The sequence below is a fragment of the Gopherus flavomarginatus genome, chromosome 14 (assembly GCF_025201925.1).
Source record: "Gopherus flavomarginatus isolate rGopFla2 chromosome 14, rGopFla2.mat.asm, whole genome shotgun sequence".
In the NCBI taxonomy this organism is placed as follows: Eukaryota; Metazoa; Chordata; order Testudines; family Testudinidae; genus Gopherus; species Gopherus flavomarginatus.
This window is the reverse complement of record NC_066630.1, coordinates 1,385,448-1,399,240: the sequence shown is the minus strand read 5'-3', so window position 1 is coordinate 1,399,240 and position 13,793 is coordinate 1,385,448. Positions and strand designations below refer to the sequence as shown.

Below are 13,793 nucleotides of genomic sequence, written 5' to 3'. Positions count from 1 at the left end.
GGCTGAGTAGACTATGTCATCCCTAAGTAGCCCTGATAACCAGGGGGCCTTGTCTGAGATCTTGCCCTTCCCTACCAACCCCAGCTTCTAGTAACTGAAGTTGAAGCTAGAACAATTCAGACTGGAAATAGTCAGTTTTTAATGGTGAGAGCCATTGGAACAATTCACCAAGGGGCATGGTGGCTTCTCCATCACCGACCATTTTAAATCAAGATTGGATGTTCTTGTAAAAGATCTGTTCCAGGAATTATTGCGGGGCAGGTCTCTGGCCTGTGTTACACTGGAGGTCAGATGAGATGATCACAATGGTCCCTTCTGGCCTTGGAATCTGTGAATCTAGGAATAAACTCAATCAGCTGAACAGGTGTCATAAAAACAAATTCCAGTGTCAGCAGAAGCTACTCCAGTAACCTATACACTAGACCACTTGTCTTGCTCTATCCTCCTTTCCATGCACTTCAGCAAGCCACCTTGGAAGACCGAGACAGGGATAAGCTTCTGTGCAGTTCCAGAGTTCCCCTAGGTTGGGGTCACAGTGCTGTAGTCCAGCTGCCCATTGGGTGTTTGAAGGCAGGGTACTAATGCAGGAGGTGGTGCGATTTGCACTTACACTATTGATTCATATGGTGGCTGTGGATCAGAAGGCCTAGGTGCATATTTACAAAGTTAAAGCCTTTCTTACGTAACTTCCCACAATGGGGAACACTCAAGCTGCTGCTGCCTACAAAAATGTTTGCCAGGAGTCATGTCCTCACTGAAACCAGGGCTCACACCTAACCCAATGAATGTCACCTGAGGCCCTGCTGCTGGCTGGCTGGTGGCTGAGGCAAGCCGTGAAGGAGCAAGGCTTCTGGTAGTCGAGCTCTTTCCTCTCCAGAACACTGACCTGGGCAGTCTGCACCTCAGGGTGGCTGCCAGGGTCATGGCCAGCAATGGCAAGTGTCTGCCTGTCTCTCACCTGATGTTGCTCCCTCTTTCTGGGGTGCCATCTGTGGATCGTTAGCAGAGGGAACAGTTTCTCGCTGTGTCTCCTTTTGTTTTCCTCCTTTCTCATCGCTTCCAGTCTTGGTTTACTGCCAAACAGCCTCTTGTGAAGGGCCGCCTAATTAACCCTGTGCTAATTAACAATTTAAAATTACACAGCACGGCTGTTCATGTTTAATTCTCTGGAAGCTTGGGCAACAGCAGGAACCCTCTCCTCTCTCCTGCTCTCCATTCTCTGCTTTTCATGACTGCAGCAGCCTCAGCTCTTTAAGGGGGTAGGGAAGGAAGTAGGCTGTTGTAGACCAGAGCCTGCCCCCAGAGGTCCGCTCTTTGCTGAAGCACAGTGAAGGAAGCTAGCTTCAGACCAGCTACTAGCACTGGAAATATTGGAACAGGGATCATTTGAGGGGCAGGGGGATAGGGTTTGGGGGAGTGAATGCTGTAGGAGCTCACCCAGTGAGAAGCTGGGATTGACTTCACTCATGTTCTGGACAGGCAAGTGGCTGCAAAAGGAACTCTTGTGATTAATGGAGGCCCTTGGTGAAAGTATTAGGAATATTTTTAGTGGAATTTGTTGCTTCACACACCTGAATATGGTTTAATCTGAAGATACTGGCCCATAATTCCTCATCATCTAATCACCAAATATGCCCAGACCGTGTTCTGGGAGGCCTTGAGATGCAGAGATTTAAAAGGAAAAATGTAGGGACTGGGGAAGAATTAGACCAGTGGTTCTCAAAGTGGGGTTCATGAACCCCTGGGGGTTTGCAAAATGTTACAGGGTGTTCTTGGGGGGAAAAATTCCCTAGTGACGGACAGAGCTGTCCCTAGGGAGCCCCTAGACTTCCAAGAGCTAGGCAGGTCAAAGCAAGCGTATTTATTACACTGAGGAGATGTAAACTTCAAGATTCCTTATAAGAAATGGAAAGGGAAGTGGATATTTTTTGCTGTTCTTAAAATTAAATAGGCAGCTAGTCTTGTTTTTAAAATTATTATGAAGAACAAGTTTTAAGCTTTGTTGTAATGTGCGTCGTTTGCCTGGACTGCTCAAGACCTGAATGCGTGTGTAGGAGGAACTGTTTGAGTTGGCTTCTTAAATACCTTTATGCTGTTTCACATCTGATACTCCTTGATGAAACATAGGAGCCTTGTCTTATAACAGGCTTGTTCAAAGTGATACAAGCTACGAAAGTGAGATCTTGGAAGCGTGGTGCCATTTTCATAATGTAATAAAAATAGTGTAATGATAAATAATAAAGAATAATAGTGTGTAACAAGCATATCATAAAAACAAATTTTCTATTTCCATGATCACTGCTTTGATAATTTATACTCCGATAAAGGATAAAATCCCTGGAAATATTCATTTTTAGGAGAGAGTTCATGAGATTTGACATTTCAGTGAAAAGAGTTCACAGGTTGTTAAAAGTTTGGGAACTACTGGATTAGACTAAAGGGTTATGACTGACCAGGAACAGAGGCAACAAGATATAGGAGGATTGCCTGAGCCCTCCTGCACAAGCATCTTTTGTACACTTCCTCATCCTCTTACAATTCTCTTTCCTCTTCTTTGCTGTTTATCAGCCAGTCAATAAGGAAACCTCGGTCTTACTTAAGGAGGTAGAAGTCAACTCGTCATGTCGATCAGCACTGTCTGTAAACGTGGGTTCCCATAAAATCAATGATCTTCAGTTCAAAAAAGAGAACAGTGTGAGAGCCCAAAGCCCACCTGTGCTTCCATACCCTGCATAGTTAACTGAAGGAAACACCTCTTGTTCAATCCCTCCTCTAGCCTCTTCTCCCACCTTTGTTACACAACCCCCACAACTATCCTTCAGGCGTTTGTCACTCTCAGCTCTTCTTTCTTGGCCCCATCCCAGGAAAGAAGGTCTGTTCTTGGGGCTGAAAGGAATGAGCAAGAAAGCTCCCAGTCACAGAGCCCAGAGGACAGAAACCTGTCCAGCGGCCAATGGAAATAGTGCATTCAGGGCATTCTGGTTCAGGAGTTTCTCACTAGCAGCCGTCTGAGATTCAGAAAATCAAAGACAAAAGCAAGGAGATTCTTAAAGCAGCATCTCCTAAGCCAGTTAACTGGCTGAGTGGAGGAGGGTTGTTAGAGCAACGCAGAGGCAGAAAAGCCCACCAATTAATTGGTAAATGCTTGCAGGTTTCTCTGGCCTGGCCTGGCTTGGAGAGGAGATTGGCTTGCCTGTCAATAAACAAGTCCCCAGTGCAGCATCAAAGCCGTAGTCCTTTATCAATCGCAGCCTCCTCTTCCCGCATGTTTCTGTAACTTACCAAGCATTTACAACATTGATTTTACAATCAGGCTGTTAACCTTCCCACTCCATTGGCCCTGCTAACCTTTTTGGCCCGAACTGTCAATCAGGCATCTTCCAACCAATCAGATGCATTCCCAGAAATAGTCTGGAATTTTGAATGGCCCTATTTCTTGGCTTTAACTATTTCTTGAGAAGCCAATTGCATTTTCTTATTTTAGTTCTGTCTCGATTACTTTGACTTTTGTTTAACAAAGTAATACTGTGTTAATGGGAACGAACACTTGTTTGTATAAGCAGCAAAGAGTCCTGTGGCACCTTATAGACTATCAGACGTACTGGAGCATGAGCTTTCGGTGCTTCATCAGGGCTGGGGGAACCTGGAGCTTTGCGGGGCTAGGGCAGGGATTTAAAAGGCCCAGAGCTCCTGCCACTGAGGGGAGCCCGAGCCCTTTAAATCCCAGTCCCGTCCCAGCCCAGCTGCTGGAGCTGCGGCCGGGATTCAAAGGGCTCTGGGCTGCTTGCAGCCACTGGGAGCCCTGAGCCCTTTAAATCCCAGCCGTGGCCGGGGTTCAAAGGCCTCTGGGCTACCCGCAGAGCGCCATGTGTGCGGGATTTAGAATCCCCCCGCGGGCCACACAGTGAGCCGTATGTTGTGCAGGCCTGGTTCACAGTCTCGCTTTTTTTCACCAGCCTGAGAGCTTTGATTAGCGTAAGCGATCGAACTGCTAGCCAGAGGCAGAGAAAAAGATGGAATCCCAAACAGGGTCCAGGAATAGCACCCTGAAAAGAATCCCAGCAGGTTGGGATGTGAGAGAATTGGCTTCTCACTTGTTGAGGCTTATCAGCTTTCTTGCCAATTTACTACTTGTAAATTTTGTCCTGGACATAGCGTTACAGAAATTGTAAATTTTACCTGTGGGATTGGTGTGAATGGAGTGGACTGGAGAGATTGAGGGGATAACTCAGAAGAAATTAGAGTGCATGCATGTGTGTAAATATGTATATGTAATGAGAGAGGAGGAAGTGATAATATATTGAAGGAAGAAGAGAACTACATAGGGAGAGGGAAATATAATAACATGGAGAGGGAGAGAGAGAGAAAGGAGAGAAGAAATAGCATAGATGGCAAATCAGGAAAATATCCACTACGATCCATTATAGGAAAGAAAAATAAAGATAGGTGAAGAGTGAAGCCTGGAAGAAAGAGCAGGTCTAACAAATTTGCCAAGTGATGCATTACTCAGGTAACTTTGTTATAGTCAGTAATTGATTCAAGAACCACTTTTTGTGGCATTCAGCTCGCTCTGCAGCTGGCCAGATACTGCTTGGCAAACATTCAACTCAGTGAAACTTGTCCAATTGCACATGTAGCCAGTATTTTTCTCTCCTGTGTCACCAGCCCCCATAAGTAACATTTAAACTATATGAAATGGAAAGTTCATTTTATGTATTTGATGATGTTACAATGAAACATCGTACCTGCCCAACAGGGCCCAGTTACTGAAAGGGGTGGTTTGGTTTTGGGTTTTTTACAGTATTCTTTTAAATTTCAGGGCATACAGCTTTGGAAGAATGTAGCAGCGCAGGTGTCTTTAACCATAGCGACTAGGTTCAATCCTTGGGTCAGATAAATTTACAAATTCAGATCATGATAGTTAGCACTTAATAAAGTATTTTTACATTTTCCAAGCATGTAATCAAAGATTACAGATCAGTTGTATTGAAAGAGACCCAGAGTTGGTGGTGGACAGCTAATTCTATTGGAGTTTGTAAACTAACAGGGCTGCAAAAAAGGCAAGTGCAGCGTTGGCTTGTATGTACAAAAGCATCGTCTCTATGGATCAGTGAGGTGGTGATTCCTCTCAACTGGTCTGGCGTGGGGTGACCAAACCTGGAGTATTGTTCAGGTTGTTTTTGGCACCTCCTAAGAAGAAAGTTACAGATTAACTGGAGGGAGTTCAGAGAATAGCAACCAAAATGACCAGGGAGCTGTAAGAAATGATTTATGAGGAAAGGTTATTTTAAAAATTATGTAGGTATACATGCGTTACTTGGATTGACTCAGAGACCTAATTAAGACTAAAATATAAAATTAAGAAATGGAAAACTTAGGCTGAATATCACATAAATTCCTGACAAAGATGTATTAGGGTTTGAAGAAATCTCCCAGGGAAAGTCAGTACTGGGGACATTCACAACTAGTCTGGACAGTTCAGTAGCACTGCAGGAACAATCCCTGCATTGGCTTAAGCGTGTTCTAGATGAGGTTTGCGAGCTCTGGTTTCTGTGCTCATTGTGGTAATGAGGTGCTTAGCAATGACTTCTGTATGTCCATTGCAGTTGCTCCAGAGCTTTACAGAAAGGAATTCCTGCCTCCTCCATCCATGTGGCGATGCCTCTATGTATGTAACCAAAACCGGCTTGTCGTGATTTGCAGCAAGGTCCTGCTGATTGGCAGTCCGTTGTTAGTTGTTGGTGGCTGTTTGCATTGTGGTTGTGCCTAGTGGCTCTGATCCAGGACCAGGGCCTTGTTGTGCTAGGCATTGTGAGTACATACATATCAAAGGCGCACTCTGCCCCAAAGGGCTTATCAGATAAGACACAACCGGTGAATGCAACAGTGTGGGAAGGTGAGGTAATAGTGAGACAGGATTCATGTTGCATGCAGCAGCCACTGGACACCAGCTGCACTGCTGTCTTCAGGTGTTTGTAGGTATCATGTCATAGGTGGATTTCAAGGAAAGTCAGAGGATAACATACTGCTACTGTGGATTTTTACAGGGAGCGTCTCTAGGAAAAAATGGCACCATCGGAGAGAGCACCAAGATGCTTGTTTGAAAAATTGGCAATTGTGGCTGGCAGCTTTGGCCCAGGGATGAGGGTTGATGGCTCAGTAGCATATAAGATGAAAAATAGGAAGGGTGGTAGTCCATGAAGGACCTTAAATGTCCAGCTAAGTACGTTGTTTAATATAATGGGGAATGGGGCCTGTGCCAGGATGCAAAGGGATGTAGTAGGGTCAGGGCTGCTGGGGGTGGGGGTGGGGGGCGGCAAGTGGGCAGTTTGCCCCGGGCCCCACAGGGGCCCCCCGAGCCCTGGCCCAGAATCCCTTCCCTGGATAGAGGCGCCTTTTTAATTTTTACTCACCCGATGGCACTTTGGTGGTGGGGGGTCCTTCAGTTGCGCCGGGTCTTTGGCTGCAATTCTGCGGCAGGTCCTTCAGTGCTGCCGAAGACGTGGAGAGAGTGAAGGACCCGCCGCTGCCACCGACTCGGAGCACCGCCTGGCGAGTAGTATTGCCTTTTTCATGTCCCCTCCCCCACTTTACCCAGGCCCCCTGAATCCTCTGGGCGGCCCTGAGTAGGGTAACATGGCTGAAATGACAAGCCAGGAAGGTGATTTCTCCAGCAGCATTTTGAATAGATTTGGTGGCATTAAGAACAGCAAAGAGATGGTTGTAACAGTAAAGGTATGAGATACTGTGGGCTTGGATGAGTTTTATAGCTAGAGGGAAAAGCTGACTCGTAGAGCTGATGAGCAGGAAGAAATGGTAGGATTCACACAGCTTGAATGTGTGGGCTCAGAGAGAGAAGTAGAGATGATGGGCCTGAGTGGTGAGGAGGATGGTGGGGGTGGTGACTGATAAGAGTTGGGATGGGCAGGTCATGTAGTTGTGGCCATGCAGAATTGAGTTGCTAGCTGGACATCCACAAAGGGGTGTCTGACAGAAAGAGATTTTAGCTTGGACAGGAGACTTGTCTGAAGTAGCAAGGTAAATCTGAGAGTTACCGGCATAAGGAAGATAGTTCAAGCCATGTGTCTGAACGAGAGGTGGGTATAGCTAGAACTAGGGACCTCTAGTGAGCCCTGGAGCAGATGTGACACAAGGCTGGGCAGGAGCATTGTAGGATGACCCTAGGACTCGTTACCCATGTGCAGATATGTGCCCAGCACGCCCAGTGCTCTGTAATGCTGAATGGCTTCAAACAGAGCCACAGTAGGGTGAAGGGATCGCAAGACTTGTCCACAGCTAACTCTGGTGAAATGCTGTAGTGCTTCGTGCGAGGCGCAGCATTTGGCTCGTCGTCTCCTTAGATACAATGTGTGTGTGTGTCCTTTCCTTTGTTTACAGACTTACGCCTGAGTTGCCCATAGCTGGGTTTGCCATGTTGAGGTTAGACGACTTCTGTCAGTTTCAGAAAGGACAGTTGAAGTGAACTTGAGGGAAAAGTTGGGACCAGCCGTCACTTTCACTTCTGCTGGCTCTTTTAACCAATTTTCAGTTCATGTCACAGTTCAGTTCAAACTGAGAGGAATACATTTTGTAAAGAAGTATAAAACAGAAATCCAAAGGTATTACATCTGCTCTGGTGTGTGTGTGTGTGTGTGTGTTGGGAGGGGTGGTGGTGGCTTTTTTTAAAATCAATCCATTTGTCTGGGGAAAAGATGTTCTGTACCATCTTTCAGTTCCGTCACTTGCTCTTCGTCCCATCATTTACTGTTTGCATGGCCGAGAGGTCATTTAGTCTTTCCATTCTTCGTTTTCTTACAGTGCAAGAGCAAGGGGATGTCCAGTGGAATTGGAAAGTAATTAATATGTTTAAAGCAATAAAGGGAAATGATGTTTTTAAATAAGGCACAATTAACCTGTAGAACTCATTGCCACAGGATATCACTGAGATCAAGGTCTGAATAGGATTAAAAAAGGATTAGACACAGCTGGTGAGGACATCTAGTTATATTGGACAGTAGAAAAAAATGAGAGGTGTAAACTCTCCTGCTTCAGGGCATAGCCAACCATTCACACATGGGTTGGAAAGAAACTTTACCCATGAGCAGGTTGTGCACTGTGCGGTTTCTTGCCTCCTCTGAAGCCTCTGATACTGGCTCCTAACACAGGATACTGGTTAAAATGGGCCCTTGATATGATCTGGTTTGGCAATTTCTACATTCTTAAATAATTTCATATTCTCTCTGCTATGTGCTTGGCTGAATTTAACTGCCTAGATATCCAAGTCGTTAAATCTCTGTGAGTGCAATGTCCTATGAGTTTGAGGACCTTGGGAGTTGGTCCAGGTCTTAGTGGTCCATGACAAAGATGGATGTGTGAAGGGTACAGCAATGTTCTCTCTATTCCCAGGACTTTTAACAGAAGAATGTGCCTTGAAATGGCAGGATCCAAGTTCAGGAGTCACTTGCTCTGTACGTGTGTGCTAGGAAAGTGTATTAATTCTCCTGGTAGTAAGGAGAGTGGAAGGGCCTCTGTAGCACATTCTCCATAGAGGTTTAATGTTGCAGCAGTTACTTTCCTTATTTCATTGTAGCTTCTTAATTCAGTTTCCACTCAAAGGCTTTTCTAGTTTAAAATTGGCTTAAATTGCATCATTTTTAAAAAGATCCTAAGCTGCTTAGGGATACAGTGTAGTTACTAGTCTTTGGGGGTCACTGCACCCCGGCCACACCCAGTGCCTCAGTCTTGACTCTTCCTTTTTTCTATCTCTGTCACTAAGTTGCAAAAGAGGGGCAAGGCCACCTTTTCTTCCTCCAGTAAGGAGCTGGTTTTAGTGCTCTTTCAGCTCCCAGCATGATTGTTCTCCCTGGCTTCAGTCCCTTTGTGTTATCCTCATTACCTTGGGTTAGGTCTTGCATTTCAGAAGCTTATTAGTGGGGCGCTATCTCCCCTCCAGGGCTTTGGATGCTCTAGGATGAAATGGACTGTGCGCATTATAGCGACTGCTGTGTGGAAACGCGGTGTGTGCCTTCTCTAACTTATTCGCCTTTCTCTTTCTTTCTGTCTCCCCCCTCTCTCTTTGCCTTTAGGTCCAAGCCGTAGTGGGTGCAATGAAAGCTCCATGCAGGCCTTATCATGGAAGGCTGTGACTCGCCTGTCATCTCTGGGAAGGACAATGGGTGTGGCATCCCTCAGCACCAGCAATGGACTGAACTCAACAGCACCCACCTCCCTGACAAACCCAGTAGCATGGAGCAGTCCACAACTGAAAACCACGGGGCCCTAGACAGCCTGAGGGTCCCCTTTAATGAGCGCATTCCAGACAGCACCAACTCAGCTGGCCCCAACACTGAGTCCACTAGCAAAGAGGTCAGCTGCAACGAATGCTTGGCCTCCTTTGCCAGTTTACAGACCTATATGGAGCACCATTGCCCCAATGCCCACCCACCTCTTCCACTGAGGGAGGAAAGTGGGAGCGATACCAGTGAGGAGGGGGACGAGGAGAGTGACGTGGAGAACCTTGCTGGAGAAATAGTCTATCAGCCAGATGGCTCCGCGTATATTGTTGAAAGTGTCAACCAGTTGATCCAAAGTGGGGGAGCCTGTGGCAGTGGCAGTGGGGCTCTCTCTTCGTTCATTATGAACTCTCTACCCAACGCTGGGGGCAAACAAGGAGAACCCTCCTCTGCTGCACCCGTGTACCCACAGATCATTAATACTTTCCACATAGCCTCATCCTTCGGGAAATGGTTTGAGGGCTCAGACCAGTCCTTCCCGAATACCTCAGCCCTGACGGGCATCAGCCCTGTCTTGCACAGCTTCCGCGTTTTTGATGTGCGACACAAAAGCAACAAGGATTACCTGAACAGCGACGGTTCTGCCAAAAGCTCCTGTGTATCCAAAGATGTTCCCAACAATGTGGACCTGTCCAAATTTGATGGCTTTGTGCTCTATGGGAAGAGGAAGCCCATACTGATGTGTTTCTTGTGCAAGCTCTCCTTTGGGTATGTCCGCTCATTTGTGACCCATGCAGTGCATGACCATCGAATGACTCTGAGTGAGGAGGAGCGGAGAATTCTTAGCAATAAGAACATCTCCGCTATCATCCAAGGGATAGGCAAAGACAAGGAACCCCTTGTAAGTTTTCTGGAACCAAAAAACAAAAACTTTCAACACCCTTTAGTTTCTGCAGCTAACCTCATAGGCCCTGGACACAGCTTTTATGGGAAATTCAGTGGCATTCGAATGGAAGGGGAAGAGGCTCTCCAGACTGGCACTGCCAGTGGAGCAGAGCAGCCACCGTCAGGCATCTTGGCGCCTGGTGCCCTCTTGAACCTTGGTGGGCTGACCAGCTCGGCTCTGAAAACCCCAATTACCTCAGTTCCCCTGGGCCCGCTGGCTTCCAGTCCTACCAAATCCTCAGAGGGAAAAGACACTGGGGCAGCAGATAGTGAGAAGCAAGAAATGGATGACCAGGATAGCCTCTCGGAAAAGGCAGAGCCAACTGAGGAGGTGGAGGGTGAAGAAGAGGAGGATGTGGAGGAGGAAGAAGAGGATGAGGAAGAGGAGGAGGAAGACGATGATGATGAGGGTTGCAAAGGACTGTTTCCAAGCGAGTTGGAGGATGAATTGGAAGACAGGTCCCATGAAGAGTCTGGGGCTGTGGCAGGTAGCAGCAGCAAAAAGGACCCTGCTCTCTCAAACCAAAGCATTTCTAACTCTCCCTTAATGCCTAACGTGCTCCAGACCCTGTCAAGGGGCACAGCTTCTTCTAGTTCTAATTCTGCTTCTTCCTTTGTCTTTGATGGTGCAAACAGGAGGAGTCGTTTAAGCTTTAACAATGAGGGCGGTGGAGCCAGCGTGGCAGAGGGCAGCAGGAGGTTGGACTTCATCGATGAAAGTGCCAGTAAAGACAATGCCACAGCACCAGAACCAAATGAAAGTGCCGAGGGTGAGGATGGGAGCTACCTCTCCCATCACCAGCATGCTGGTCCCCTCTGCGAGCTTGGGGGTGGGGAGTGCCCCTCGGGGAGTGGCGTGGAGTGCCCAAAATGTGACACCGTCCTGGGCTCCTCACGATCACTAGGCGGCCACATGACCATGATGCATTCTCGCAACTCGTGTAAGACACTCAAGTGTCCCAAGTGCAATTGGCACTACAAATACCAGCAGACACTTGAGGCACACATGAAGGAGAAGCACCCCGAGCCAGGTGGCTCCTGTGTGTACTGCAAGAGTGGGCAGCCACACCCCCGGTTGGCACGGGGCGAGAGCTACACTTGTGGTTATAAGCCTTTTCGCTGTGAGGTCTGTAACTACTCCACTACTACCAAAGGCAACCTCAGTATTCATATGCAGTCTGACAAGCATCTCAACAACATGCAAAACCTGCAGAATGGAGGGGGAGAGCAAGTCTTCAGTCACAGTGCTGGGGCAGCGGCAGCAGCTGCAGCAGCGGCAGCAGCTGCGGCAGCAAACATTGGTAGCACCTGTGGGGCCCCCTCACCCACCAAACCAAAAACCAAACCAACCTGGCGTTGTGAGGTGTGTGACTACGAAACCAATGTAGCTAGGAACCTTCGCATTCACATGACCAGTGAGAAGCATATGCACAATATGATGCTGCTTCAGCAGAATATGACCCAAATCCAACACAACCGGCATCTGGGCCTTGGCAGCCTGCCCTCCCCAGCTGAGGCTGAGCTGTACCAGTACTACCTGGCACAAAACATGAATCTACCCAACCTGAAGATGGACAGCACTTCCTCTGATGCCCAGTTCATGATGGGTGGATACCAACTCGATCCCACCAATCCTATGGCAACTATGGCTCCATCTCTAGGTGAGGTTGAAGTGTTTTCCTGATTTTGCTGCTGTCGTGTCTGTGTGGGGGGAGAGGGATTTTCTTTTTGCCACTAGGCCCTGTGGGTGACTGAGGTACTGTCCATCCCAATCTTTTCTCCAATCCTATTCTGAAATATCTATAGCCTTCCATGCAATACATACACAGTTTAGTGAACTATGGAAGGGATAGACTCTCCTCCATTCTCACCCTAATTTTTTCTTATCTTCAGAAAATCTTGGCACCTTCTTGTGTTCCCATGTATTTCTTGTGAATTTCAGGAAACTCTGTGGATAAATTGAATAGGGAAACAGTGAAGCCACTGAGAGAGGATGCAATGGGTGAACATGGCTGATTTGGATTGTTAAGGGCTCTCCAGTACCTGCAGCAAAGGCACCTTCTACTCCCTCCTTAGTTTGGAGAGGGGGAAGCATACTATTGAAGGGGGGTTTAATGAGAAAGGGAAAGGTCTGATGCTTGGAAGTTACATTGTATTAGTGAGGGTAGATGTTTGTTGTGGGGATCTGGATCTGGAGAAATGAAATATATTGACAGTTGTGATAGATGCTTGTAGAATGAGTGATATTTGCTTGGTGAAGGGAGTGAGTAGAGACGATTGCAATGGATGCTGGTTTGAGATCTGAAACTCAAAGCTTGAACACCGAGAGTTGTTAGGATAGGAAGGGTTGGACAAAGGTTGGCTGGTGTAGGGAAGGGAGGTCATCTGTTTATTTTAAAGGGGGTTTGTCATCCACACAGCATGTTCTGTGAATAGGCATATTAATGGCACTTTATTACCTGAAAACAAGACTTTGTTATACATCTATGCATGCATGTTGGCATCACAATTGTCAGTAAAGGCACAGTCCTTGCCCCAAGGAATTTACTATCTAAGAATAAAGTTAGAATTTGGAATGATGGGCTAAATCTCCTCTTGAAAGTCTGATACACTGCTATAGTCAGTTAAAAGACACAACTGTATCTTCACCTACAGGAATCCTTGCTATGGTACACTCAGTATGCATCCATCCATATGTATTTGAGCTGCCTATTGCCAGTCCAATATGAAACAGTGAAGCGTAATTGAACTCTACCAGATCAGCTCTGGCAAGGGTCTGTAGCACTTACCAGCTGAAATAACCCTTTCTCTGCACCCCAGTTCACTATAACCACAATTATTTGACATTGCTTTCAGAAATTACATATGCAAGGAGAGCACCTACTTTATCCTACATTCCTCTGACCTGACCTCTTTTTCCTGAACTCCGTCATTTGTAATTTTATTCATCCATAGACCAAACTAGCCTGTCCAATGTCCAAGACCCGTTACTCCTAACACACTATGTTTTGGGTTCCCAAGACTCAAGCATCTTTTTCCTGTACCTTTGTAGCCATTTAGCTTATTGCTGCACAGAGGGGCTTGATGATCTTAAATTTTCAAAGCCTCTGTTTGTTTGAGAGAGGGGAAAGAACACAGAACATCAAAAAGGAAAAGAAAAGGAAAACTGAGGAATGGAAGGCACTACAGACAAAAAGTAATTACAGTTTTCTTCCACGTATCTCTTGTCCCAGCTTGCGTCCTTGCGGAAGGTGGCAATGGTCTTGTCTTTGCTGTGACTTTTTTTTTAATCGTTCCAGGTTGCCAGTAGAAACTATATAAAAACATTTATAATGTAGCTTGTTGACATTGTCAACATTATGGGGAGTCAGCATGTTTAGGGTTTCCTGAGACATACCCCTCTCAAAGTCCCCAGCCCTGCCTACCTTAAGCTCTAGAGAAGTGTTCCTGAGAGGAAGTGGGCGTAACCTAGCTGGTGTCGTACTGTTGAGTGACTCCAGCTGAATATGAGCATCTTGAGTGAGTCTAAGCTCGTTGGGGAAGTGATTTGTGACTTGTGCACTTTATGGCATTAGGATCTTGGCTACAAATCTTGAGCTAGGAGTTGCAGGACAG

The 13,793-nt window shown here is 46.6% G+C and overlaps 1 protein-coding gene across 7 annotated transcripts in view; it reads left to right on the top strand.

The window, feature by feature from the left end:
• ZFHX3 (zinc finger homeobox 3) overlaps positions 1-13,793 on the top strand; it is a 301,533-nt gene that overhangs the window by 86,553 nt on the left and 201,187 nt on the right. For 6 of the 7 annotated variants that reach the window (XM_050922216.1, XM_050922213.1, XM_050922210.1 and 3 more), the window contains exon 2: positions 9,087-11,839. The exons of the other annotated variant lie outside the window; for it this stretch is intronic. In XM_050922216.1, the coding sequence (XP_050778173.1) occupies positions 9,133-11,839 (2,707 nt within the window). In that variant the 5' untranslated portion in view covers positions 9,087-9,132. The remainder of the gene's footprint in view (positions 1-9,086; positions 11,840-13,793) is intronic. 7 annotated transcript variants of the gene reach the window in all.